This window comes from Paroedura picta, chromosome 1 (genome assembly GCF_049243985.1).
Source record: "Paroedura picta isolate Pp20150507F chromosome 1, Ppicta_v3.0, whole genome shotgun sequence".
In the NCBI taxonomy this organism is placed as follows: domain Eukaryota; kingdom Metazoa; phylum Chordata; class Lepidosauria; order Squamata; family Gekkonidae; genus Paroedura; species Paroedura picta.
This window is the reverse complement of record NC_135369.1, coordinates 182,440,020-182,466,268: the sequence shown is the minus strand read 5'-3', so window position 1 is coordinate 182,466,268 and position 26,249 is coordinate 182,440,020. Positions and strand designations below refer to the sequence as shown.

Sequence of the window (26,249 nt, the reverse complement as noted above, 5' to 3'; positions counted from 1 at the left end):
ACCACCAGGAATTTCCAACTCCGGAGCTGGCACACTAATACCCAGCCAAAATCCCTCCGAACCCCCCTGCTCTTTCAGCTGCGGTCTTTGCACAAAAAGGGAGGCCATCGGCAGCAGGTTTTTGAAAAGGGGCCCCAATAGGGCATCTGGTCGCCCCAGCATCAGACCAGCATATCCCCCCCGCCGATGCTGGCAGGGAAGGGGGGATGTAGGGTTGCCAACTCCAGGTTGGGAAATTCCTGGAGATTTGGGAGTGGAGTCTGGGGAGGAGGGCAGGGACCTGGGAGGGGCCCGATACCATAAAGCGCCTCCCCCCCCCCCCAGCAGCCCTTTTCTCCAGGGGAGGAGCTGGCCTCTGCAGTCTGGAGAGGAGCTGCCATTCCGGGGGATCCCCCGGCCCCACCTGGAGAGTGGCATCTCTACGGCGCGGTTTCCTCCGGAGCTAATCTCCCAGGAAACACCGCCTCCGCCCGTAGCCCCGCCCTCCCGGCCGATAGCCCCGCCTCCCGGCCTTCTCGTCCCCGCCCCCTTCTCCCACTCCCCAGCCGGTCCGGTGAGGTCAACGGCTCGCCCGAGCTGCCACGTCTCCCTGCTGACGTTGCCGGCCGGCCGAATCCGCAGCCAATCCGAAAGCCGCCTATCCCAGCGGCGTCAACCGGGAAGCCGGAACGAAAGTGCCGCGAGTGCGCAGGCGTGGAGCTGAGAGCGCGCAGGCGCTGCTGGGGAGCGCAGTCCTTAGAGGCCGCTCGCCGCCTCGCGGCCTGCAGCGAAGAACTCGGCTTCCCAGGGCGCTCCGCGCGGGGCTCCTCCCGCCACGCAAGGCTCCGCCCTCCGCCGCAGGCGCCTCCGTTTCCTGGTTCGGGGGCCGGCAGCCATTTTGGGTCCGAGTCAGGAGGCAGGAAAGAAGGAAGGAGGGCGCCGCCGCCGGATTGTGAGGGGAGGAGGAGTCGCGCCCGGCGGGAAGGGGAGCGCCGCCACCTCGGGACCTTCGCGCCAAGCTCAGCCGGGGGCTCCGGCTGCTCTTTCTGCCCAGGCCGCGGGGCGCCCGCTGACATGTCCAGCATGAATCCCGAATAGTGAGTCTGGCGGCGTCTCGCTCGGTTGTGCTGGCCTACCTGGCTGGGGGGGACGGGACGGGGACAGGCCCTCAGCCTCGGCCCTTTGCCTTCCGGGTCTCCCCGCGCTGAGGCCTGGGTTCGAATCCTCCCTTTGCCCCGTTCTGGGTCTCCAGAGGTCTGCGGCCCAGTGGCTTGGTCCCTTCCTTCACTTAAGGCGTGAGTTCAAATCCTCCCTTTGCCCTGTTGTTGGGCTTCCAGAGGAACTGATTTGGACTCTGCGACAGGTGGGGATGGCAGCCTCTAGGTGGGACCGGGGTGGGGTCCCTTGGGTGACAGCTCATCTCCAGGTCTCAAGGATACGATTACCTGGAGAAAATGGCTGCTTTGGAGGGGGGAACTCTGACAGTGCACCCCAGTGAGGTTCCCTGTCTTCCCCAGGCTCTACCCTCCCCATGTCTCCAGGAGTTTCTCAACCTGGATCTGGCTACTCTAGTGACATAGGATGTTGGACTAGATCCGGGGGTGGCCAAATGGTGGACTACAATTACCATGAGCCCCTACTGAGCCACCTTTGGGCTAGAAGGATCCAGCATGGCTCTTATGTATTTGCTTTATTTATACCCTGCCTTTCACTCCAGTGGGAATCCAAAGTGGCTTACTTCCTCTGTCTCTCCTCCGTTTCTCTGCTTACGACAATCCTGCGAGGTCGATTAGACTGAGAATTTGTGACTAGCCCAAAGTCACCAGTGAGTTTCCACAGCATGACCTGGGTCTCTGACACTCTTAGCCACTAAACTGCATTCAAACTTCTTATGAAGCTTAGTGGAGACCCTTGAGCCACTCGCTGTGTTTCAAACTATCCAACCTCATGGGGTGGTCGTGAAGCTAAAAGAGGCTGCAATAGCGGGAGAGCCAGTGTGGTGTTTTACCATCTCTGCAGCTCTTAGTGTGTCCGTGATTTCCCTGCCTACAACTACTTTTCATCTGCACTTTTTCAGCTAATACCATTTTTGCTCTTCTCCATGGAGTAGGATCTAGGCGACCTGGGTTCAAATCCTTAGTCCAGGGTTGTTGTGACGATAAACTGGAATGAGGAGGAGCTGTGTGGACTTCTCTTGGAAGAAAGGAAGGGGTTAAAATAACGTGGTGGACATTTGACTGCTGCTGAGAGGAGCAAAAGGGGCTGACAGGAATCAAAGTAGAATGTTTTAAGAAGGCTACATTTAGGAGGATGTGACTGGGTTGGTTACCTTTGGGATAAGGATGACAGGCTGCTCAGATCTGGCAAGCCAAAGACCTGTGGTGGGTAGTCTCCTGAAGACCAGTCTTGAGAGCAGTACCTCTTACACGTGTGTTTGGGGATCTAATTCCCCTTTTAGGAGCCAGGCTTCTGATGGCACTTTTGTGTGCATTTCAATTTTGGCAAACATGTACTTGATAAGTATCTGTTTAGCAGCTTAAGTAAACAACTTGCTCGTGTGGGTGGAGGGAATGTAGCCTAATTTTGGATATTGGCTGTTAAGGAGATTTTCTGTGAAATCTGTGTGTGTTTTTATGCCCTTCAGGCCATTCTATGTATTCTCAGGAGGCACTACTCAAGTTGCTTTAAGGACCCCTCCTATTTTGGTAACAGTACGCCTGACCTTCTGAAACTGCTTTTTAAAAAATTCCCACCATCCAGTAATTCTGTTTCTCTCCATCCCCCAGAGCTGGTGTTTGCTTTTAGTCCCCCAAATTTTCCTGAACCTACTTTTTGGACTGTATCTCACAGTGTGGAGTGTGTTCTTTTTCTGTCTCTTCAGCACCATAGTTCTGCTTCCCATGTCTCAGTTTGGCTGTTCTTCTGCGTCCAGGTCTCTCTGCAGTACTGTTTCTTTATTACTTCCTCCCTGTCTCTGTCTATCTGCCTGTCTGTCATGTGTTCCTCTTTTCCTTTCCCCCTTGTCTTTTTCTTCGCTCTCTGTACTCTGTCACAAAGGGACACAAACCGTTTCCCATCCAAGCAATTTAGATTAATGGCATCTAAGTAGGACTTGAAGTATGACTGTTCAGGTCCCTCTAAATCCGAGGGGAGAGAAGACAAGCAATGTAAGAATAGCGGTGTATGCCTTTTCCCATCTCTGTTTTTGGTGGGAAAAAGAACTGTAAAATACTGGAATCAAATTTTGCTTGGTGGCTTCAGCCCAATGCGGCTGCCCACATGAATCTAAAATTTAGGCCTTGAAGGGGGTGTGAGGCTGAGAGTAAATGCCTCCTGCCTTCCCCCCATGAGTTCATAGCTGACCTGGGATTTGAACCAGGGGCTTTTGGGGTAAAAGCGTGCACTCTGTCCTCTTTCACTACACCACTACACTTGTGTGGCTTTTTGTGCTCCTAAAGCCCTCGGAGACACTTAACCAAACGGCAAAGAAACAAGAAAACAGAACCGCCTGAAACCTTTAGTGCTGTCTCCAGGGAGTTTGGATTACAGACAGCAACGGTCACAGATGGGGAATGAGAGATTTCATGACATGCCATGAAAAGTTAATGACACTTTCCCCGCTCAGCTGAGAGGCAGCAGGCTCCATAGCAGCCTTCCTTGTCAAATTTGTTTACATCTTTGAGGACAACAGCGGTGGCAGAACGTGTGAGCATGCTGCTGGGTCTTCTGCCCCAACTTAACGTTAACGTTTGAAGGGATTTTTGAAAGCCTGGCTTCATTCTGTCAGTCGATTGCTTCACCACCAGTTGCTTACTGACTGCTGACCAGGGATGTCTGCCGTGGATGAACTGCCAGTCATGTGTTTGCCACATGATTGTTGCAAAATGCTTTCCGGGCTTAAGTTGGTGTTGCAATGCCAAGGCAGTTCAGTAAAACGTCTCTAGCCCACAGTGGCTTAAACTGGAGAGGCAGAACAGCATGAATTAATGAAGTGGTTTCTTAGCTGCTGAAATGGGTTTCTCCCCTTTCAATCAGTTCTGACAGCGGTCAGCAGTTTGTGATGGCTTGACTCAGGGACCCAGTAACTCTTAGTCGACTGTAACTCTTAGCGTTACTTTCTACATGGCTTGAGTTTTAAAAGTAAGGTTGTACTTATTTTATTTATTTATTTAGATTTTTATACCTCCCTTCCCTACGGCTCTGGGTAGTTTACATAAAACATTTTGGAACATTTACATAGAACACTATCAATATCAATATAACATTATAACAATAGCATACCAACTAGAACAATTAGAACAGTATTTCAACAATAACTTTGACACTCCCTTGGTAGGTTCGACCTCTCAGTCTGGGGGGGGACAGACCTGTAGATGTTATGGGTCAGTCGGCCTCAGCACATGCCTGGTGGAGGGAGCTCCCTTTTGCAGGTCCTGTGGAATTGTGGAAGTTCAGGCTGGGCCCTGATCTCTTAATGGAGCTCATTCCACCAGGTGGAGGCCAGGACTGAAAAGGCTGTGGCCTTTCTCCGACGTGCCTCTTTAGGGCCAGGGATCCACAGCCTGTTGGAAGTGGCGGAGCGTATTGCTCTTCTGGGGATATACTTCTGTGGTATTGTGAAGTAGGCACATAGAACAAACCGAGGTGTCTATTTCATATTGGTGGAAAATGTAGTCAAAGTTTCTTTAAAAAAAAAGCAGAGCTCTTTGCTCTGTAAGTATGAATTTACTGGTGGTCCCGGGCCCCCGGGACATTCGTCTGGCCTCGACCCAGGCCAGGGCCTTTTTGGTCCTGTCCCCAACCTGGTGGAATGAGCTCCCAGAAGAGCTGAGGGCCCTGCTGGAGCTGTCAACTTTCCGCAGAGCCTGCAAGACGGAGCTCTTCCACCAGTTGTACGGTTTAGGCCGGGGTGGAGTCCTGGTGTTTTCATCGGAGGATCCCCCCTCAATGCCTATCAGATCTGGCTCCTTGTTCCTAATGGAAGACGGCTTGGCCCTCCGGCTGAACGGGGGAAGGGATGGGTATTAGTTGAGCAAGAGGTTGCCATCTATTTTGCTATTTGCTATCGCAGTGGTCCTCGGTACCGGTACTGGTCCGCAGCTCCTCCTCATCTTCCTCCCCAGCTGCTGCCTTGGCAGTTGCCCTGCCATTCTGCTCCCAGCTCACCTTTGGTGCTCTCCAGCGGCTGCCATGGCTGGGGCTCCCCCTCGGCATGGCACTGCGCAGCTGCTGCTAGCAGCGCTCCTCAGCAGGTGGCGGGAAGTCAGGGGTGCCGGCGGGAAAGCAAGCGGAGCAGGGGCTCAGGCGGCGGCGGTGGTGACGTCCCTTGGCAAAAGACTACCTCCCCCCGCCCCGGGCCTCAGTAAAATTGTTAAGCGTTGACCGCAGTGGTTGGGGACCACTGCGCTATCGTGCTGTAAGGGGTATTTTATGGGGTTTTATAGTATTTTTACTGTTTTTATCCTGTGTAAACCGCTGTGAGACCAATGGAAGAGCGTGAGTGAGTGCGACAGACAGCTGGCTTACGGTGTCCCCTCCTGGGGCTTTTTCAGGCAAGAGATGTTCAGAGATGGCTGGCCATTGCCTGTCTCTGCGTAGCAACGTGGACTTCCTCGGTGGTCTCTCATTCAAGTACTAACCAAGACTGACACTGCTCCTAGTCTTCCCTCCGTACTAAAATATTGATTTAGGGAATTTGTTCCCCACTCATACAATCAAGAATACACAGAGCATCTGACAACAGGCCAGCTTGGATAAGGAAAAGCTTTATTCAAGAATAGGAGTGAGTCATTAAAGGATTTGCTCTTTAAAGTTAGAGCAAGCTTGTACCAGAATGTTGCTCCTTTGTTTTGTTTTGTATTTGTTTCGATATTCAGTGTTTTGGGCTTGTTGTGCAAGAAAACTTTGTGTATGTCTGCTTTTGCAGTTTGAAAGAAGCACTGTAAATCTAAGAGCAGCAAGGTGCACTTTCCCATGATGGGAATAACTGGAAAATAATTGGGAAGGCTGATTAGCTAATAGGGAACAAGTTCCTTAAATCTAGATCCCAGTCAGGTACCTTTAAGACCCCAAAAGGTATGAGCTTTCGCATGCACGCACCCTTTCTCAGATACAATGTCGTGGAATTGAAGTAATGAGTTCAAATTTATAGGTAGAGTGTGAGGCTAAATTAGCAGGCAACATAATGAAAATGGTTAACAGATTCCAGCGATAAATAGGAAAAAAAAACCCAGCAATTTGAATTTGTTTGTATTCCCTTGTGATTGAATTGCATGAAAAACATCTTGGGTTCAATAAATATGTCCACATTAAGAGAATAATGGGTGACTAGAGAATTAGTTGTTGACAGTAGTGAGGTGAGACCTGGCCCTTCTGCTCTGATATCACTGCTCAGTCAGAACAGCTTGATCAGTGTCATGGCGAGCCCAAGGTCACCCAGCTGGCTGCATGAGGGGGAGAGCAGAATCGAACCCGGCATGCCAGATGAGAAGTCCGCACTCCTAACCACCACACCAAACTGGCTCTCTATTTATTTATTTATTTCCACTTTTCTCTTGTGGTTAAAGTTAAAGCCCAACCTAATGCAATGAAACCCAGTTAATACCTCCTCCAATAGACGCTTGCAGCTCAAACCCCATCAGAAGTCCTAGCAAATAAAGTGACTTGGGGTGGTGCTTCTCGCACCATTCTGTAAGACAGGAAGCTGCTGCTGGAAATGGCTGGGGATCTGATGGGTGCTGAATGGCCTGCCATAAACGCTATCAGAAGTTGGCAATGAGCAAACCTTAACTGGGGCACTGGGGGAAAGATGAGCCTTCAGATACACCAGTCATAAGAACACGAGAAGAACCCTGCCTTTTTGTCCAACCTTTCTCAACCTTTTTATCGTTGAGAAACCCCTAAAACATTCTTCAAGCTTCGAGAAATCCCGGAAGGGATGTTGGCAGGCCACACATCCCTGCCATGCATCTGGAAGTCACGCATCAGTAGAAGTGGCATCACCCAGACACACCCACCAGCTGGATCAGACCAGTGAAGGTCCATCTAGTCCAGTATCCTGTCTCATACAGTGGCCAGGAAGTTCCTCTGCAAGGCCAACGACAGGGCAGATAGAGAGTTGGTTAGGTTGGTAGGTAGATTGGGGGGGGGGGGGGGTCAGAGCACCTGACCCAGGACTCAGGGAGTGTATTGGGAGCTACACTCCACCCAGGCCCCTCCAAGCTTGTGGACCCTCATGGTCATGAGTGCAAGCACCACTTGGCCCCCATGGGGTGTCCTGATGCCCATTTCAGTCATCATTCATTAAGTCCATAGGAAACCTTGCTCCTCTCTAGGACTATGACATGGGAAGGTAGGTGGGTGAATTATCACCTCCCAGAGACAAAGGGTAGAAGGATGGAGACTGGACAAGACTCAGAATCCATGTCCACAATAAAGCGATACCATCAGGGGGCTCCTCGGGAATGCTGATATTTAGTCCACAGCAGGCATGAATGGTTCCCATGCTAAGTTTCCCATGCAAACTGCATGCTGGAACTTAGACACTACAAGACTGGAACTCTAGAAGCCCACCCAGTGTTGCCCCCCAACCACCAAGAATACAGAGCACCACCACTCAACACAGAAGAACAAAAGAGAAGCCATGCTGGATCAGGTCAGTGATCTTATCATGAGATCCATCAGCAAGGACAGAACTCCAGAAGCCCACCTATTATTGCCCTAAACACCAAGAATGCAGAGCTTCACTGCCCAAGACATATGAAGATAAGAGAAGCCCTGTTGGATCAGGCCAACGGCCCACCAGTCCAACACTGTGTGTCATATAGTAGCCAAAACCCAGGTGCCCTCAGGAGATTCAGCAGTGGGACCCGAACTTCAGAAGGCCACCCATTATTGCTTCCGATCCCCAAGAATACAGAGCATCACTGCCCCAAACAAAGGGTTCCTTCTATACCTTACGGCCAGTAGCCACTGATGGACCTGTGCTCCACCTGTTTATCCAGTCCTTTCTTGAAGTCTGTGTTCGTAGCCACCACCTCTTCTTGCGACAGTGAAGTCCATGTCCTGATTAAATGTTATTGGCAGGGCGTAACTCCCCTGCCTCCACCTCAGCCCATGAATCTCGGCGAATTGTAGCTCCGAGGGGAGGGTTCCCTGAGGAGAGGCACCATGTGGATCTGGAGTGGGAAGGGGGACTTGGTGGAAGCTGGCCACTTAGGATCCAGCAGGTGCGGTATTGGCAGACATACTCCATGGAACTGCCTAGTTACGTTGTGTAGTCGAGTTTCGGTTTATGAGGTCACAAGATTGCATCAGTGACGGTTGTGGCATGAATGGCAGCTAAAGAATTGTCTATCAGCCATGCTTAGGTCCGCTTTGCCATTTTATTTTATTTGTTACCTACCTGCAGGTGGAAAGTGGAAAAGCCCTTAGAGAAGTAGGGGGTGCTGAACTATTTGAGACAGACTTTATTTTTCTAGCCCCAAGGACTTAAAACCTTTCAATAAAATTGGGAATTTATTGGAGAAGCGACATTGCAAAACTCTCAGATGTTTTCTTCTTGGCAAGGAGCAAAACTCCGAGACTGGTTTACTCTATATGTTGTATGCAAGGTTTTGTGCAAGGCAGTTGATAATGGAGACCCCCCACCATTCTAAGCCTGAGGACACATTTGGAGTTCTGACACAGCTTGCTTGGTGCAACAGCAAAATGGCTGCCACAAAATGGTTGCCACAGGAGGCGGAGCCAAATGCAAAATGGCTGTTGCAGTGTAACTTCAGCAGCACAGAGTAGATCCTTGTATTCTGCCAGTCAGAAGCCAGAAAAGGTTGGGTCAGCCAAGGTGTTAATGGGCAGCATGTTAGGGACTCCTGATTAGTAGCGTAAGAATAAATGTGCACCATGCAGTTTTCTACAGTTTAAAGGATTCACTGCTCAAAATCAGCTGAGGGAGGCAGTGGTATATCTGCTGCTGAAGAAATCAACCTTGGATCCGCAGGAACCTGCCAACTACTGCCCCGACTTGCATTTGGTGTTCTGGGGACTATGGTGGAAAGAGATGCTGTGGACCAAATATCCCCCAAAAGCAAACGAAACCAATAGGCAAAAAGTAGTATCTTCTTGAGATTTATTAAATGCAGTCCTAGTTGTTTTTTGAGGGGGCACCATTTGGGTTGCAGCATAATTGCAAAGCTACATTGTTAAAGGTAAAAGAAAAGCTTCTGCAAAGTGTCCACGGTCTTTTGGGGATCAAGCAGGCAAAACACAGTCCCGTTTCTGTTTTCTGGAGGTGGGAAATGAGCTGGGAAAGGGGGGGGGGAGGCGTGTGATCAAGCATCCTTCTCCCGATCATACAGGGATCTGAGCAGTTTGTTTTTAAGCCAACCATTTACACAAGATGACTTTTTGGGCTCTAGGGACCATATTCAGTGTCTCAGAAATCCACTCATCCACCCAGTCATAAAGTCAAAAAGAACACAAATCCCATAAAAGGGGGGGGGGGATGCTGTATCGTTCTGGCGTTTCTCAATAGCAATGCGGCAGTGTTTATTTTTTATTAAAAATGCATCTGTGTTGTGGCATTACCATATAGCAATAAAGAAGTGCCCTTAAAAAAAATTTCAGGGGGAGGGGGAAGAAAGTTACAGTCCAGAAGAGAACTGCTGTGTTGTGATTGGTGCCTTGCTGTGATTGACAAGCCAAGAAGTGGGGGGGGGGGGGAGTAGTTTGGCTTGTTTTCCCCTGCAGTTTCTTTGGGAAGCAAAAAGCTGCAACGGGGCAGAGGGAAAACGTGGGAGGAGTCTCCTATGAAGAGGGCTACAAACGCAAGTTTTACCCTCGTTTGCAAGTAGGAGGCCACACACGTTTTACCCCTCTGCGCGGAAATGGTCAAAAGATTGTAATTTGTAGCGTAGTTGTGACTTTAATGTACATCCAGAATTACTGTCACTTCCGTGGTCCATGGCATAGTTCTCAGGGGTGGACTGCGTTTCCAGATCCTTGACAGAAGTATAGTAGAGAGAACACATACATGTAACCTACGGCCCTTGGGGATATCCCTCTTGCCCCTGCCGTCTCCCGTAACATGGCTTCCTTCCCATGAGGTTGTTGGTTTATGTTGTTTTGGCATGATGGAGATTGGCACCTCCCAGGAGAGAAAGCAGCATTGAGCTCACCAGGAGGGGGTGGGGGAGAGAACTTTCTTCGAAGACATCAATCATCCTGTAGCACCTCAATTGGTTGGCTCTAGCAGGAGTCTGGGGTGTCTCCAGGGCGAAGTTCCTCCTTTGTGAGGCATCCAGGACTCCAAGCGGTGGGGCACTGCTGTTGTGGCAGCAGCCACAAGGCCTCAGGCTAGGCAGCCAGTTCCCAATTGCTCCCTCAGGGAGGGACAGCTGTCTCAAATGTAGCTGGGTGTTGGCTTCCATCAGGGCAAAACACCCTCCTCTGAGCAGGATGGGGACCTGGGTAGGATGTCAAGGGGTTGTTTGTGGTGACCCTAATTCTCTGCTCTCATGGGGTGGGGCAGCCCGTTTTGCTCCACTTAATGCCCATTTTGACCCCTGGGACTATTGGAATCATAGAATCATAGAATGATAGAGTTGGAAGGGACCTCATGGGTCATCTAGTCCAACCCCCTGCACTATGCAGGACACTCCCAACCCTATCGCTCATCCACTGTCACCTGCCACCCTCTTGAGCCTTCACAGAATCAGCCTCTCCGTCAGATGGCTATCCATATGGCTGTTTAAAAATTTCCAAAGATGGAGAACCCACCACCTCTCGAGGAAGCCTATTCCACCGAGAAACCGCTCTAACTGTCAGGAACTTCTTCCAGAAGTTCTTTGGAACTGGACAGCCCTCATACAACAGCTAGCTTTAATCCCGTTTCTTTTTTCTTTCTGCAGTGACTATTTATTCAAGCTGCTCCTGATTGGCGATTCTGGTGTCGGGAAGTCTTGCCTCCTCCTTAGGTTTGCAGTAAGTCGTCTTGCATGTTAACGATTAACCTTCTTAGAGGCTGACCCTGTCTTTGTGTTTTCCCCGGTGTTTTGGGAGGGCTCCTCCTGGTTTTTGGTAACCAACGGTAGGTTATCCTTCACAAGGTCAAAAAAGAGTTTTGCTCTGGTGTGTGCAGTCTAAGGCTCTTCCCCATGAATGAAAGGAAGTGACGGCCTCTTTTCCTCTGGCAGGCCAAACCAAAGTTCGGTTCTGTTCAGCTAGATTGGCTTCTGCAAAGATGCAGGGCTGGGTACCTTATTTTATTACTTTATTTATTTATTAGATAGATAGATTAGATTATGTTTTTATACCGCCCTCCCATAGGGCTCAGGGCCATTCACAATAAAACATTGCAGGGATAACAAATAACACAGTCATAAATAACCTATCAACAATCTAACAGTGGCTTCAAATAAACAATAACTTAAGATAAGCCCCAGGAAGGTCAGGCTAGTTCAAGTCATGGAGGGGTTTTCTGAGGGGGATCAGCAGATGTTGTTGGGTCGATTGGACTCAAGCATATGCCTGGTGGAGCTCCCTTTTGCAGGTCCTACAGAATTGTGGGAGTTCAGGCAGAGCCCTCATCTCTTCAGGGAGCTTGTTCCACCAGGTGGGGACCAGGACAGAAAAAGCTCTGGTTCTTGTTGAGGTCCGACGTGCTTCTTTGGGGCCAGGGATCACCAGCCGCTTGATGGTAGCGGAGTGTAGGCAGAGAGACGGCGTATGGCCTCGAACGTAAGAGCCAAAACTTTAAGTCTGATCTGGAATTCACTTGGAAGCCTGCTGAGTTGTTGGGAGTATAAGCCGAAGATTTTGCTAAATGATCATCCAAGGCCAATGGGATTTGATCACGAGAGCTGTCAAATAGTGATCTGTCAGATGTCAGTCTTTTCTCTTGAGAAGTCCCACCCCACCCCCCACCAATATTGGTTGTTTCAGTGCTGAGCTGCCTTTCAATATCTGCTTTTTACACAAAGGTAAATCCTGAACAGATGAAGCTGCCTTCTCCTGAATCAGACCACTGGCCCATCAGGCCACTGGCTAGCTGAGGCTCTAACTAGAAATTTTTCATTTCATGTATTTCCTGGTCCTTTGAATTAGAGCAGGGGTGTCCAAACTGTGGCTCTCCAGATGTCCATGGATTACAGATGCCATCGTAGCTGTAGTCCATGAACATCTGGAAAACCACAATTTGGCCACCCCTGAATTAGAGACACAAGGATTGACTTTGGGACCTTCATCATGCCAAGCGAATGTTCTGCCGCTGAGCCACGACCCCTTCCTTAAAACACAAGAACATAAGGAGAACCTTGCTGGATCAGACCAATGAAGGTCCACCTAGCGCAGCATCCTCTTTCACACAGTGGCCAGCCAGGTCCTCTGGAAGGCCAACAACAGGGCAGAGAGGCTCAGGCTTCCCTTGGCTCTAGGATTTAGAGACTTAGTGCCTCTGAATGTTGAGGTTCTCCTCAGTCACCAGGGTTAATCGCAATATCCACTCCCTGTAACATTTGGAAAGCCACCAGCTCAAACTCTTAAAACCCTTAATAAGCCAGATCCCATGTATAAAGTATGGCACACTGATTCATCATGGCTTTCTCCCAAGAAGAAGAAGAAGAATTGGTTTTTATAGCCCTCTTTTCATGAAGGAGACTGAAGGAGTCTCAAAGCAGCTTCCAGTCACTTTCCCTTTCTCTCCCCACACCAGGCACTCTGTGAGGTAGGTGGGGTGGGGCTGAGAGAGCTCTGACAGGACTGCTGTGTGAGAACAACTCTGTGACTAGCTCAAGATCACCCTGCTGCATGTGAAGAAGGAGCTCTTAACCATGACACCACGCTGGCTCTTGCAAATGAAAGCTTCTTTCAGTGCCTGTACCTGGTTGGTGGCTGTTTGGATGCTTTCCTGTTCTGTCTTCTGACTTTGTTATGTATAAGTCTTCTAGTCACTCCCCAGCCTTTCAGCCAGAAGCTCAGTTTAACAGGATGCCTTTTCATCTGCACAGCCAATTGGAAACCCTGTTGACCAAAACCCTCGCTTGGCTCTGCCCACTTTCTAAAAACATTTAGGGAGCCCAGTGGTGCCCATGAAAACCACAGGATCTCTGGTGTGGCACATTCATGTGCATGTAAGCCTGTTCCTCTTTGAAGCCACCCCCCACCCATACACACTCAATCCAACCTTCTACATTTCTTGGGGAACACTATTAAAGTCCTGCTCACTGTGGAGGGAGCTGGCTAGCCTGGTGTAAAGTGACTGTAATCAAGAAGGCTGAGCATTGCTGCCCCAGAAAGAGTATTTCCTTCTTAATAGCCATTGATGAACCTCTGCTCCATATAAGAACCTAGGAGAAGCCCTGTTAGATAAGCTCAGTGGCCCATCCAGACCAACACTCTGTGTCAGACAATGGCCCTCAGGAGTTCCACCAATAGGGCCAGAACTCCAGAAGTCCTCCCAATTTTGCCCCCCAAGCATCAGGATTACAGAACATCACTGTGCCAAACACAGTGTTCGTCTACACCAGGGGTAGTCAAACTGCGGCCCTCCAGATGTCCATGGACTACAATTCCCAGGAGCCCCCTGCCAGCGAACGCTGGCAGGGGGCTCCTGAGAATTGCAGTCCATGGACATCTGGAGGGCTGCAGTTTGACTACCCCTGGTCTACACCTTGTAGTCCCAGTTGTGTCCCTTGCACAGAGGTCTGCTGTTGAGACTCCGTGGTTCTTTGCTTCTTCTGAGCCAGGACGTTCCCTGCCCACCCCGTGTTGCTGCTGCAGGACAAATGCTGGCATCCCTTCCCCTGCTGACGTTCTTCTCTCTTCCCAGGATGACACCTACACAGAAAGCTACATCAGCACGATTGGGGTGGACTTCAAAATCAGAACTATAGAGTTAGATGGGAAAACAATCAAGCTTCAGATTGTAAGTACACTCACCTTTATGTGTATGTCTAAATGCAAATCTTGGGCAAATACAGTCTTAGAAATCTTAACTGTTTGGGGTCTTCACTGATGAATGGCTTGGAAGACCCAGAGGACTCCCTTCTACTAACCGATTGGCTGTCAGGAATGGCGGCCATGAATGTATTCCTACAAGGATCTAGTTGCAGCTTTCTTAGATGACAGAAAGTCAAGTGTTTTAAAATCCTGGGCTCAAATTAGAATAATGGAATCATTGTGTTGGGAGGGATCTCCAGGGTCATCTAGTCCAACCCCATACAGAATGCAGGAAATTTACAACTACCTGCTTACCACCGTGACCCAAATTCCATGCCCACATGGTGCCCTCCCCCCAAAACAACCAGAATCCCTGGCAAGTCTTGACAAGTGGCGATCTGCCTTTCCTTGGGCATGCAAGAAAGGGCCACAAAAGCCAACATGGACACCATCCCTTCTGTCCACCCACTCACAATCTGCCTAAATTAACAGAATCAGCATTTCTTTGAGGTGGCTATCTAGCCTCTACTTAAAAACTTCTAAGGAAGGAGAGCCTCCCGCCTCCTGAGGAAGCCTGTTCCACTGAGGAACCGCTCTGTCAGGAACTTCTTCCGGATGTTTAGCTGAAAATGCTTTTGAATTAATTTTATCACATTGGTTATGGTCCGACCCTCTGGGGCAGCAGAAAACAACTCTGCTACATCCTCTTTGTGATAGCCATTCAGGTACTTGAAGATGGCTGTCATATCACCTCTTAGTCATCTTCTCTCCAGGCTAAACAGACCAAGTTCTCTCAACCTTTCCTCATATGTCTTGGTCTCCAAACCCCTCACCATTTTTGTAGCCTTCCTCTGGACATGCTCCAGTTTGTCTACATCCTTCTTCAATTGTGGTGCCCAAAGCTGAACACAGTACTTCAAGTGAGGTCTAACCAGAGCAGAGTAAAACAGTACCACAATCTGAACCCTATACATCTTTTGATACAGCCCAAAATCCCATTTGCCTTTTTAGCCACCGAGTTACATGAGTCATCAGTGCCAAGATAGATCTCCCCATCCTATAATGATGTATTTGATTTTTTTGTACCTAATTTCTTTACTATTGAAATTCATTTTAGCCCAGTTTTCCAGCCTGTCGGGATTATCCTGTATCCTGATTCTGTCTTCTGCTATGTTTGCTATCCCTCCCAGTTTAGTATCGGCAGATTTAATAAGCACCCCTCCATTCCTTCATCCAAATCCCTTATGAACATGTTGAACAACACAAGGCCCAGAACAGATCCCTGAGGCACTCCACTTGTCATTTCTGTCCAGGAGGTCGATGACCCATTAACAAGCACCCTATGGGTGTGATTTGTCAACCAGTCTGATAATCAGCTATGAAACGTTTGTGAGCTTTTTTGAAGATAAAAATCACCATACTACAACGACCTCCCCCCACCCAACTTTTGATTCTGGAAGGGAACTAGGGAGCCCCTTGGCTGCCTTTAGAGGGAACATTTGATGGCTTCAGGTGGCTCATGCTGAATGAAGTGGATAGGTTGCTAGCATCAGTGAGGTCAACCACATGCCTGCTGGATCCTTGCTCTTTATGGCTGTTTAAAAGAGGCAATGAGAGGATAGGAGGCCTCTCTCAAAATGGGTCTTCCCAAGGGATCTGATGGAAGCAGTGGTTTGTCCGTCCCTCGCTGAAAAACCATCCCTGGATCCACGGGACCCGGCCAGCTACCGCTCTGGGGAAAGTGGTTGAAAGGGTTGCTGTAGACCAGCTACTAGCATACCTAGAGGAAGCTTCAGTTTTGAACCCATTGCAGTCTGGCTTCCAGCCTGGCCATGGGATGGAGATGGCACTGGTCGCTCAACAGCTGGATTGAGGCAGATTGATGCTGCTTGTGATGTTAGATTTTCATGACGGCATTCAATCAGAAGCTTTTGGCCTTGCTGACATGGGGGTACGGGGCGCAGCCTTAGAAGAAGAAGAAGAGTTGGTTCTTATATGCCGCTTTTCCCTACCCGAAGGAGGCTCAAAGCGGCTTACAGTCGCCTTCCCATTCCTCTCCCCACAACAGACATCCTGTGGGATGGGTGAGGCTGAGAGAGCCCTGACATTACTGCTCGGTCAGAACAGTTTTATCAGTGCCGTGGCGAGCCCAAGGTCACCCAGCTGGTTGCATGTGGGGGAGCGCAGAATCAAACATGGCATGCCAGATTAGAAGTCCGCACTCCTAACCACTACACCAAACTGGCTTACAGGGACAAGTCTCCTTTCTCCATGTTTTCAGGCAAATGGTCGCAATTGGGGAGAATCAATCACACCACTGTGAACTCCCTTGCGGAGTGCCACGGGATGCGGTTCTCTCCTTAACTTTATTAACCTGCCATCCTGCCTTCCCACCGCCAAGTCCACATTCTCCTGTGTGGGGCTGCTGCTTAGACTTCTCAGCTGCTAACACCAGGAAGCAGGAAAAGGGCCAATGTTATGACATTTGAACTACTCTTCAAAATACAAGACCTTAGATCTTCATGAGAACACTTAAAGGACCTGGAACTGCTTTGCTAATATGGCATGTAGGTCCTATTTCATGTTTTTTCGTGAATAGCGGAACTCTTGATTTGTTTTTATGGTGGCCCCTACACTTTGGTTCATCCAGGGACGTTAGAGTAATATGTGCTGTTGTAGGATTTTTCTACCCTTCTCTAAATTGACAGGATGAAACGGGACCACTGCTTGGACCAGATGCAATCTCTAAACTCATTTTTCCCTTCCTTTTGTAGTGGGACACAGCGGGGCAAGAAAGGTTTCGAACAATCACTTCTAGTTACTACAGAGGAGCTCATGGTATTATAGTGGTGTACGATGTTACGGATCAGGTAAGCGCTTGCTTGTGTATCTGGCACACAAGAAGTAAGAAAGTAAGAAGAGTCCTGCTGGATCAGGTCAGCAGTCCAGCTAGTCTGAGCCCCTGTTGCACATGTTGGCCAGTAAGTTGCTTTGGAGGGCTAACAACAGGGAAGAGAGGCAGAGGCCTTCCCTTGATGTTGCCTCCTGGTGCTGGGATTCAGAGGTTTAGTGCCTCTGAAGATGGAGGTTCTTCTCAGTCACTAGGGCAAGTAGCCATTGATAGACTTATCCTCCATCGAATCTATCTCAGCCTCTTTCAAACCTGTTTATTCTTATAGTCATCACTACATCCTCTGGGAGCAAATAGCAAATTCACTCTCTCTGCCCTGCTGAATCAGACCTAGAAGCTATACCCTGTGAATTGTGGGTTAATTTCAGCCACATTACTATTGCTGACAGGCAGATTTTATCCTGAACCATTAACATTCCTGTTTCCAGTGGCACCATAGAGTTGGTTACGCAGCATAGAAGTTGGAGAAGTGCCTGAAGGAATTTAGACTGGACCCTTTCAAGACTGATAATATCTGATATTGGAGCACCCAAAAATGCACCATAAGTGAGTTTGGCTTCAGGGTTGCTGATATAAAGAATCTGCCCTTTGTTCAATAGAATTTCAATATCTTATTTGCTGATCTTTGCCCTAATTCTGATGTATATGAATAATGGATGCTCTTTGCTCCGGAGGCTTGAATACATATACCTCGATATTTAAATTTGGTCACTTGTTCAATTTTATGATCATTTTACTTCTGTATTCTAGATCTTGGCTGTTTGCCAAATGCCACAAACTTCATCTTCTGGTAGTTAATTTCAAGATGTTCTTGAAATTTCTAAGTATTCGCCTAATCCCTATAGGGGTTCTTGAAAGAAGAAATACATTGTCAGCATAAAGCAGTGCAGGGATCGGGCAACAAGCTAATCTTGGGGGATGCAAGGCAGGATCTTGGAAGACCTGGATCATATCATCTACATAGAAATTAAAAAGTGCAGGAGCTAAGATGCAGCCTTGCTCGACCCCTTTGAAGGTATTAATTGGATCAACTAGATGTCCTTGTTTGCTATATCTTACCCTAAGGGCCGTATTTTGGTATAAAGCTCTAATAAGAATTAGAAGCCTTCGATCAGTTGAAGTAGACTCCAACTTTTCCCAGAGACTACCTCTGGAGACTGAATCAAATGCTGCTTTGAAGTCTACAAAGACAGCATATAGTGAGATGGGACTAGAGGAGATTATTTCTTTTAGTTAGCTTTTGCAGAGGCACATGGTAACAAAACCAGTCTTAAATAGTAGGTGAGAGAGTCCTTTTAAATGCACTAATCTTTCTAGTTCAGTTCTGGTCCAAACTAGTCCTGGGAATTATGCTCAGGCAAATGGGCAGCTAGTGCAGTCTTCTCGTATTGGCAGCCCTGATCCCACCTGTGACATGTCAATTTCAGGGGGGTGTTGCTGGATACCATTGCACCTTCCCAGGCCACTGGCAAGCATCCCAGACTGCAGGTCTGTCCTGGAAGAGGCAGTGCGGTCTCATGCCAATTACTGGGATTGGGGTGGGATGCACATGCTCCTGCTGAAGACCATCCAGGTCATCTGGTTGGCTGCCGTGGGAAATGTGGCGTTGGACCTTTTGTCTTCTGGCTTCACTCCTACCCAGGATGTTCCTTGGAGAGGGCCCCGCTCTTGGTTGGGAAGGTCAGAAAGTTAAGGCTGGCAGTTTCTGTCTAGTAGGGAGAACATCCCCCTGCTATCCCCGTTGCTCCACCAACCCTCCCTGACTGTCTAAAGGGACTCCCTGTATGCAAGGTTGGGGTTCTGGAGCACATTCACTAGAATGGTGTGGAATTAATTTTCTGGGACAGTATTCTGGTTAATGAGTAACGTGCCTATCTTTTTGGGACTAGCTCACTGCCCCACCCTTGGCTAGGACTGAACGCGCAGCTGCCTTGAGCACTGTAGGAACTTTTCTTTGGCTACAGCTGTGGGAACCAGAGTGTGACATAATTGAGCCCGACCTATAAAGGGAGGGGCTCTGTTCCAAAGGCAACAGAACCATGGTCAGATCCGGAATCCCTGCTTTCAGCTGAGTCACTTCCATATGATTCCTGAGGCAGCTGCCCTTCTTCCTCCTCTTTTTGTAGATGCCGTCTGGTGCAGGATTTGGCCCAAGAGCCATGGCTCAGTAGCACAATGAAAAAGGAGGATAGGCAAGAAAGAAATGTTTCATAGTCAGAATAGTTCAGCTGTAGAATGGGCTGCTTAAGGAGGTGGTGAGCTCCCCCTCACTGGCCGTCTTCAAGCAGCAGCTGGACAGATCCTCATCCTGGATGCTTGAGGGTGATCCTGCACTGAACATGAGGTGGGACTAGGTGGCCTGTGTGGACCCTTTCCACTCTAGGATTTTATTATTCTAGAAGCTAAGTTCTCCTCTTTCTGCTTGAATCCAACCTTGGACTCTCTGTTGAAACCCTCGTTTCTGTATCCTCCCGTAGGCGAAATACATTCTTGCTGGCATAGTGTTGAGCTGACTGCCAGTAATCCTTCTAGATCCCTCAAAGCCACCTCTGAGCTACAACTGCCTGAAGTGATCTGCTGAGGGGGCACCCTTTGATCCGTTCTCTTTTCTCCCCCCTGCCTTTCAGGAGTCTTTTAACAATGTAAAACAGTGGCTGCAAGAAATAGACCGTTATGCCAGTGAAAACGTGAACAAGCTATTGGTAGGGAACAAGTGTGATCTAACCACAAAGAAAGTAGTAGACTACACAACGGCAAAGGTAAGTCAGGACGCTGGCGAGGGGGATTGTATTCTGGGAGGCTTCCGTAGTTGTGACCCAAGCGGAACAAGGAGGGCAGAAGCCGAATGGATAAAAAGACTGGGGTGGTTTTCTAGCTGGTCATACCTTGCCTGAAACCCGGGCTTCCCTTTTTTGCCATGAAAGAAAAAATTGAGAGGAATATTGACACAGGCACAGGACTTGCTGAAACAAAACTGTAGCAATGCAAAATGCATGTCAAAATGCATGCTGTTTTATTCCAGTGTTTCTGCTTATTGTGTAGCCAAGGCCCTCAGGCCAAAGTAGGGTGAGGGAGTGGCCATGGCTCCATGGGAATGCCTCTACTTGGCATGCAGAAGATCCTAGGTTCAAGCTCTGGCATCGCCAGTTAAAAGGATCTGGCAGGTGAAGGGAAAGACCTCAGCCTGGGACCCAGGAGAGCTGCTGCGACTTGAAACCAGAAGTGCCCTCCATCTAGTGGGCCTCACCCAGTGGCCAGCCAGGTCCTCTGGAGGGCCAGTAACAGGGCAGAGAGGTCCTGGATCTGCGATTCAGCAGAGCCTATGGTGATGGAGGGTCCCCTTAGCTACCATGGCTTCTTACCATTGATAGAATTATCCTGCAGGAATCTATCTACCGTATATACTCGTGTATAAGCCAAGTTTTTCAGCACTCCTTTTCACATTGAAAAAACCCTCCTCAGCTTATTTGTAAGGTATATACAGTAATTGAAATAACAGCCTTCTCTGGCTGTGGAATGCAGCCAGCCAATCAGTGCATTGCCTTTTGCAAATGTGTTTGCAAACTGAGATTCTTGCTCTGGCAGCTTGTAAGACATCAACGGTTTGACTGAGGGACTCTGATCTTTTCCCCCCTTTGGCCTTCACGTCTTCCTCTTCTTAATCAGTTCTTCCAAACTATTCTTTTGGTTTCTGTGGGTGAGGTGGGGTGGGTTTTGGGGGTGCTTTGGGATTTACTGTTTCTTTCTCTTAGTGTTTCTTCTTTTATCTGAGGGGCAGCATTGTTTGCCTTTTCTTCTTGGGGTTGTGTTTTCTTAAAACCTGATTTTTTTGCAGTTCTTTATTTCAGTGTTTTGTTCTGGGGCGCACTGCAGTTAGAGCTGACCATTCTCCCAGTTTGGTAGCTGTTGTACTTGCTGTAGTAGATTGCCAACTTCGGGTACTGTTGTTCTGCTCTGGTTTGCTGGTCTGGGGGGCACTGGTTAGTTCTCCTGCCAGAGCTGTTCTCACAGAGCAATTCTGTCAGAGTCCTCTCAGGGTGTCTGGTATCAAAAGAGGAAGGGAAGGCAATTGTAAGCTGCTTTGAGACTCCTTTGGTTAGTGAAAAGTGGGGTACAAAACCCAGCAGCTATACATCCTCTTGACTTTTTGGGGGGGGGGGAGGCTGGATGTTCTCGTTGACCCTCTTTTGCACTTACACAGCTAGTTTACTGTTTTACTTCGAAATAAATATTCAAAGACAATTAACCTATTGATGCCTCAATTAATGTAAATTTACCAGTAGCTGCTGCATTTCCCACCCTCGGCTTATATGCGAGTCAATAAGTTTGCCCAGATTTTGTGGTCAAATTGGATGCCTTGGTTTATATACATGACAATTCCCTTTGAAAGTTGTTTATTCCTATGGCCATCACTGCAGCCGCATTTTAATTACTCTCCGCATAAAGCAAGGATTTCCTTTAGTCCGTCCTGAACCTCCTGCCCATCAGCTTCATTGGATGCCCTCGAGGTTTAGTCTTAGAGAGCCAGTTTGGTGTAGTGGTTAGGAGTGTGGACTTCTAATCTGGCGTGCGGGGTTCGATTCTGCACTCCCCACATGCAGCCAGCTGGGTGACCTTGGGCTCTCCATAGCACTGATAAAGCTATTCTGACCGAGCAGTGATATCAAGGCTCTCTCAGCCTCTCCTCCCTCACAGGGTGTCTGTTGTGGGGAGAGGAAAGGGAAGGCGACTGTAAGCCGCTTTGAGCCTCCTTCGGGTAGAGAAAAGTGGCATATAAGAACCAACTCTTCTTCTTTAGTAATCTCAGGGCTCTCTCAGCCTCTCCTCCCTCACAGGGTGTCTGCTGTGGGGAGAGGAAAGGGAAGGCAATTGTAAGCCACTTTGAGCTTCCTTCGGGTAGAGAAAAGCGGCATATAAGAACCAACTCTTCTTCTTTTGGGAGAGGGAGAAAAATGCCTCTTTGTTTGCTCTCTTTATACACCTCTCTCACATCCCCTCCCCTCTCAGTCCTCTCTTTTCTAAATTGAAAAGTCCCAGACGCTTCAGCTTCCCCTGCTCTTGCCTTGGTGCAGCCCCCACCCCCTTCGGCGCACATCCTCGTACACATCCTTGTACATTGCGCACTGGCTCAAGAGAGACCGCTTGGATTCTCCCAGCTTTGGACAGCCTGACGAATCTCATACCGTGTTCTTTCCCCCTGCAGGAGTTTGCAGATTCCCTTGGGATTCCCTTTTTGGAAACCAGCGCCAAGAACGCCACCAACGTAGAACAGTCTTTCATGACCATGGCTGCCGAGATCAAAAAGCGGATGGGCCCCGGAGCGACCGCAGGCGGCGCCGAGAAGTCGGTCAAGATCCAGAGCACTCCCGTCAAGCAAACGAGCGGAGGCTGCTGCTGAAACCCGCCTCTCCCGTTTTTTGTTTTTTTTTTTGTCTCGTCCACGAATCCGAACCCGACTGAAAATTAAAAACGAAAAAGCAAAGCCTGAATTGTACTGTATGTAGCTGCACTACAACAGATTCCTTTATCGTCTCCACAAAGGTCAGAGATTGTAAATGGTCAGTACTGGCTTTTTTTTTTATTCCGCCCTCCCTCTCCCCCCCCCCAAAAAAATCGATAAAAGCTAACTTCATTTTCAGAAATGTGTTAAACCTTCCCTTCCCCCATGTGCCTGTTTATTAAAAAAAAATGTGTAATCCTTGTTGTCCGTCCGTCCCCCTTTTAAGACCGGACTGTTTCCTGTGGGCTGGCTAAACTTGGAGTATATATTTTGTTCAGATTCTATTGGCATGTTTGGATGCCAGGTTTAGTCTTCTGAAGATGAAGTTGAGCCCGTTTTTGTACCCCCCCCCCCAACAGCACAACTGTCATCCGACGTTTTTTCTCCTGCATAAAAGTTCCGTAAAGACATTCTGTGTAAGGTCAGCTTTGCTAGTCTCTCCATGTAGAGCTGTCAGTGGGAAAAACAGCCCACGACCCGGAATCCACACCGATTTTGTTCCGGTCGCCTAGCGGGGCCGCGGGAACGTTTTCCAATAACCGACCCTCTTCCCATACCTCTCAGCTGAGCCCTTTCGAAACCCTGGGGGAGTTGGACGAGCATTTCTGACCTTCCTGCTGTCCAAAGGGAAATTGAGGCGGGGGGAATTGGCCCCACCCTGTCAGCTACCCTCAGGTGGCTGCAGGATCCCTGCCGTTGACTCTTCCGTCATGCTCTACGCATCGTTTGTGGCTGCAGAACATTGTAAATCGTTGCACAACCTGTAATGAACCGGAGAAATCTTCAATAAATATTGTACTTCTTGGAAAGTAATATCATACTGTATGGTGATAAGTATTGTCTGAATTCTTGCCGCTAAGGGGAAAGGCCTGTGCTCTGCCTCCCATGGCCTGTTGCCATGCAGCAGAGGCACGGAGACGCCTCCTGAGACGAGAGGCTCAGAGCTCTCCCAACTGCCTAGGAAGTACAGCCGCCGTGGCTTAAGCCAGGGTTGGCCAAATGGTGGCTCTCCAGATGGCCATGGACTACGACTCCCACTCTCGCCGGGGCTCGTGGGAATTGTAGTCCATGGACATCTGGAGAGCTACAGATGGCCACTCTTGGCTTTAAGTCACCATGACGTTTCTGGCATCTATGCCATACTCAGAACAAAGAAACGAGCGTTACATTGTGTATAGGATCATAATCACTAAATGTACCATAGTGTCTCCCTCTGCCCAGACCCCTCTCCCCTTCTTAAGTGTCTGGATCTGTTTCTAAATGATTCCATTTAGAAATAAAAATCTCTCTTTTTTAAAAATTTGCTCTGTTGTAGAAGAGGAAAAGCAGTATTTTTCCCCTTAACATAATGAATGACTTCAAAACTAACAAAGGTGATGTTCTCTTTGGCTCTGTGGTTGTCTTATTTTTTTTTTCCTATATAATGTTGCTTCCATTCTCTCACAATCAGAACTCTATTGACTTTAATAAAGCTTAGTGCAATTTATTGGTTGGCTCGGTGATAGCACAAGGGGCATGGGGATGGCGGGAGTGAAAGGGGATCAGAAGGCTGTCGAGGCACGCCGCACACGGGAGAGAAGCTCCTCCGATACAAAGCGTTGCATTTGAGCCGTAGGATTTCTGTACAGAGAGACTCAATCCATTAGTGCCTGACGCTTGGATTTCTCGTGAACCAACCTGATCAGCAACTGGCCGGTCTCTTCTTCGCAAAAGATTTGCTCGGAACCGCTGCTACGGCTGTTTCCCCGTGCAAAGAAACAGCCGGACGTGACTGCAAAATCCTCCCCCCCCCTCGGGGTACGCTGGAAGGCAAGCGTGCAAGCAGATCCCCGAAAACAGAAGGCGCCTCCCGGACAGTGGGGGAGACGGCCATTGGCGAGCTGCATCCACCACTGAACTAGCCGAGTATTTTAAGCCTTCATACTGTTGTCGGAAGATTTGGAATTATTGAAACTTTGAATTTGCTCTCCTGAGAATTTCACAATAAAGTGTACTTCATAATGACGTGGCCTCAGTGGGTCAATTCGTGACGTGCTTTTAGGGAGTGGCTTATTGGTTGACTGGGGGGGGGAGAGGCTGTGGTTTAGTGCAGTGGTCCCCAACCTTTTTATCACCGGGGACCGGTCAACACTTGACAATTTTATGGAGGCCCGGGGGGGGGGGAGTTTTTTGCCAAGGGACATTGCTGCCGCCTGAGCCCCGGCGCCCCTGACTTCCCGCCGCCTGCTAGGAGGCACTGCCGGGGGTTGGGGACCATTGGTTTAGCAGAAGAGCCTCCGCTTGGCATGCGGAAGTCCCCAGGGTCTCCAATTGAATAGAAACACACAGGAAGCCGTGGCGGAAGGCACCTCTTCCTGCAGGGTTTGGTGAGCCGAGCGGCTGCCCGCCTGAGCCAGGCTGTCAGGTCAATACAATTGCTGGCAGGGGTTCATGGGAATTGTAGTCCATTAACATCTGGAGGACCACAGGTTGACTACCCCTGCCCCAGATAGAAGAACGGTGGTCCCTTACTCATCTTGGAGATGAAGCCTGCTTCCTGTAGTTGTAACAAGAAAGGGAAATGGAGTTGTATTGTTTCTTCTAGTTAAAAACTGCCTGTATGCTGCAGTTCCCATCGGAGGCGTCCAATGGCATGTGATTCTCAGCACCAGGGACAGTGTTTTTTACTGTAGCATGAATGCATATTACCTGTGTGCAACCTTGGGATAATCAGGCACTTGGAGCCTAACCAATCTCACAGGGTTGTTGTGAAGGTAAAATGGAGAAGAGACCAAATGCAATTCATTTTGGGTCCCCATTGGGGAGAAAGGGGGGGGGGTATTGCATAAATTAAATAACTGTCGAGTGCTGTCAATGACAGCCAACAGACATACATGAAAGGGACCCTTTTGGATCAGATCAGTGACGGTCCATCTAGTCCAGCCTTCTGTCTCACACAGTGGCCAGGCAGTTCCTCTGCAGGGCCAACAACAGGGCATAAGGGACAAGGCCTTGGTTGCCTCCTGTCTCTGGAATTCAGAGGATTCGTGGCACTGAATGTGAAGGCTATGAGCCAATGATAGATTTATCCTCCATGAATCTAATCCCTCTTGAAAGTGGTTTCTTTCTGTAGCCATCAGGACATCCTCTGGAGGTGAATTCCAGTTTACCCAGTGTGTGTGTGAAGTAGGATTCCTATTTTGTCCATCCCGAACCTCCTTCCCCATCAGCTTCATTGGATGCCCTAGAGTTCTAGTCTTGGGGGTGGGGAGGGTTGGTTCTTTGTCACCTGTCTCCACCCATGCATAATTCTAAATTCTGTTGTGTCCCTCTGTAATCATCTCTCTTCCAGGCCCTTCAGCCTTTCCTCCTAGGGAAGTTGTTCCAAACCCTGAGTCATCTTGGTTGCTTTGTGCTGAATTTCACTGCGGCAGTTGTCAAATAGAAGGCATCATAAAAGTGTGAAGAGTTGGATTTATCCCTTAACCTACCCCTTTCAGTTCCCTCTTGTTAATTTGGTATATTGGAAGCCCCACGAAGCTAGAATGGTCACAACAAGACTTGCCACAGGCTGGCTGGCTGGCTGGCTGGCTACACTGGCCATGGATTACCAGAAAGACCAAAGATCAAATCCAGCCTGATATAGAAGCTGACATGACCAAACAGGCCATCAAGCTCTGGCCAAATTACAAGGAGACGAAAAAGTCAGTGGACAGGACCATAGAGCTGGGGAAAGCAAAAGGGGGCTGAGAAAAGGAGGACCCAACCTGAGATGGATGAACTCCATTGAGGAAGCTACGGCTCTCAGTTTGCAAGGCATACAGTTGACAAAATGCCAGTTTGCAAGGCATACAGAGGGCATTTTGTAGGCTGTGGAAGCATAGTCAGAAGCAACTTGATGGCACTTGACCCGTTCACAGGAAGGCAGGGTTTGCAGGAGAGGAA

General features: G+C 48.9%; 1 protein-coding gene across 1 annotated transcript; it reads left to right on the top strand.

Annotated features, from left to right (window-relative positions):
• Positions 1-840: 840 nt before the first annotated feature.
• RAB1A (RAB1A, member RAS oncogene family) lies at positions 841-24,329 on the top strand. Its single transcript, XM_077314783.1, has 6 exons — positions 841-1,076; positions 10,887-10,959; positions 13,805-13,900; positions 16,689-16,784; positions 19,453-19,584; positions 22,029-24,329. Exons 1-6 carry the CDS (start codon positions 1,054-1,056, stop codon positions 22,221-22,223), a joined length of 615 nt encoding a protein of 204 aa, XP_077170898.1. The 5' UTR covers positions 841-1,053; the 3' UTR covers positions 22,224-24,329.
• Positions 24,330-26,249: the final 1,920 nt, after the last annotated feature.

Coding starts and splice junctions, on each gene's coding strand:
- RAB1A (XM_077314783.1), top strand. CDS start 1,054: ATGTCCAGCATGAATCCCGAATA. Junction 10,960..13,804: donor GCCTCCTCCTTAGGTTTGCA/GTAAGTCGTCTT, acceptor CTCTCTTCCCAG/GATGACACCTACACAGAAAG. Junction 13,901..16,688: donor AAACAATCAAGCTTCAGATT/GTAAGTACACTC, acceptor TTCCTTTTGTAG/TGGGACACAGCGGGGCAAGA.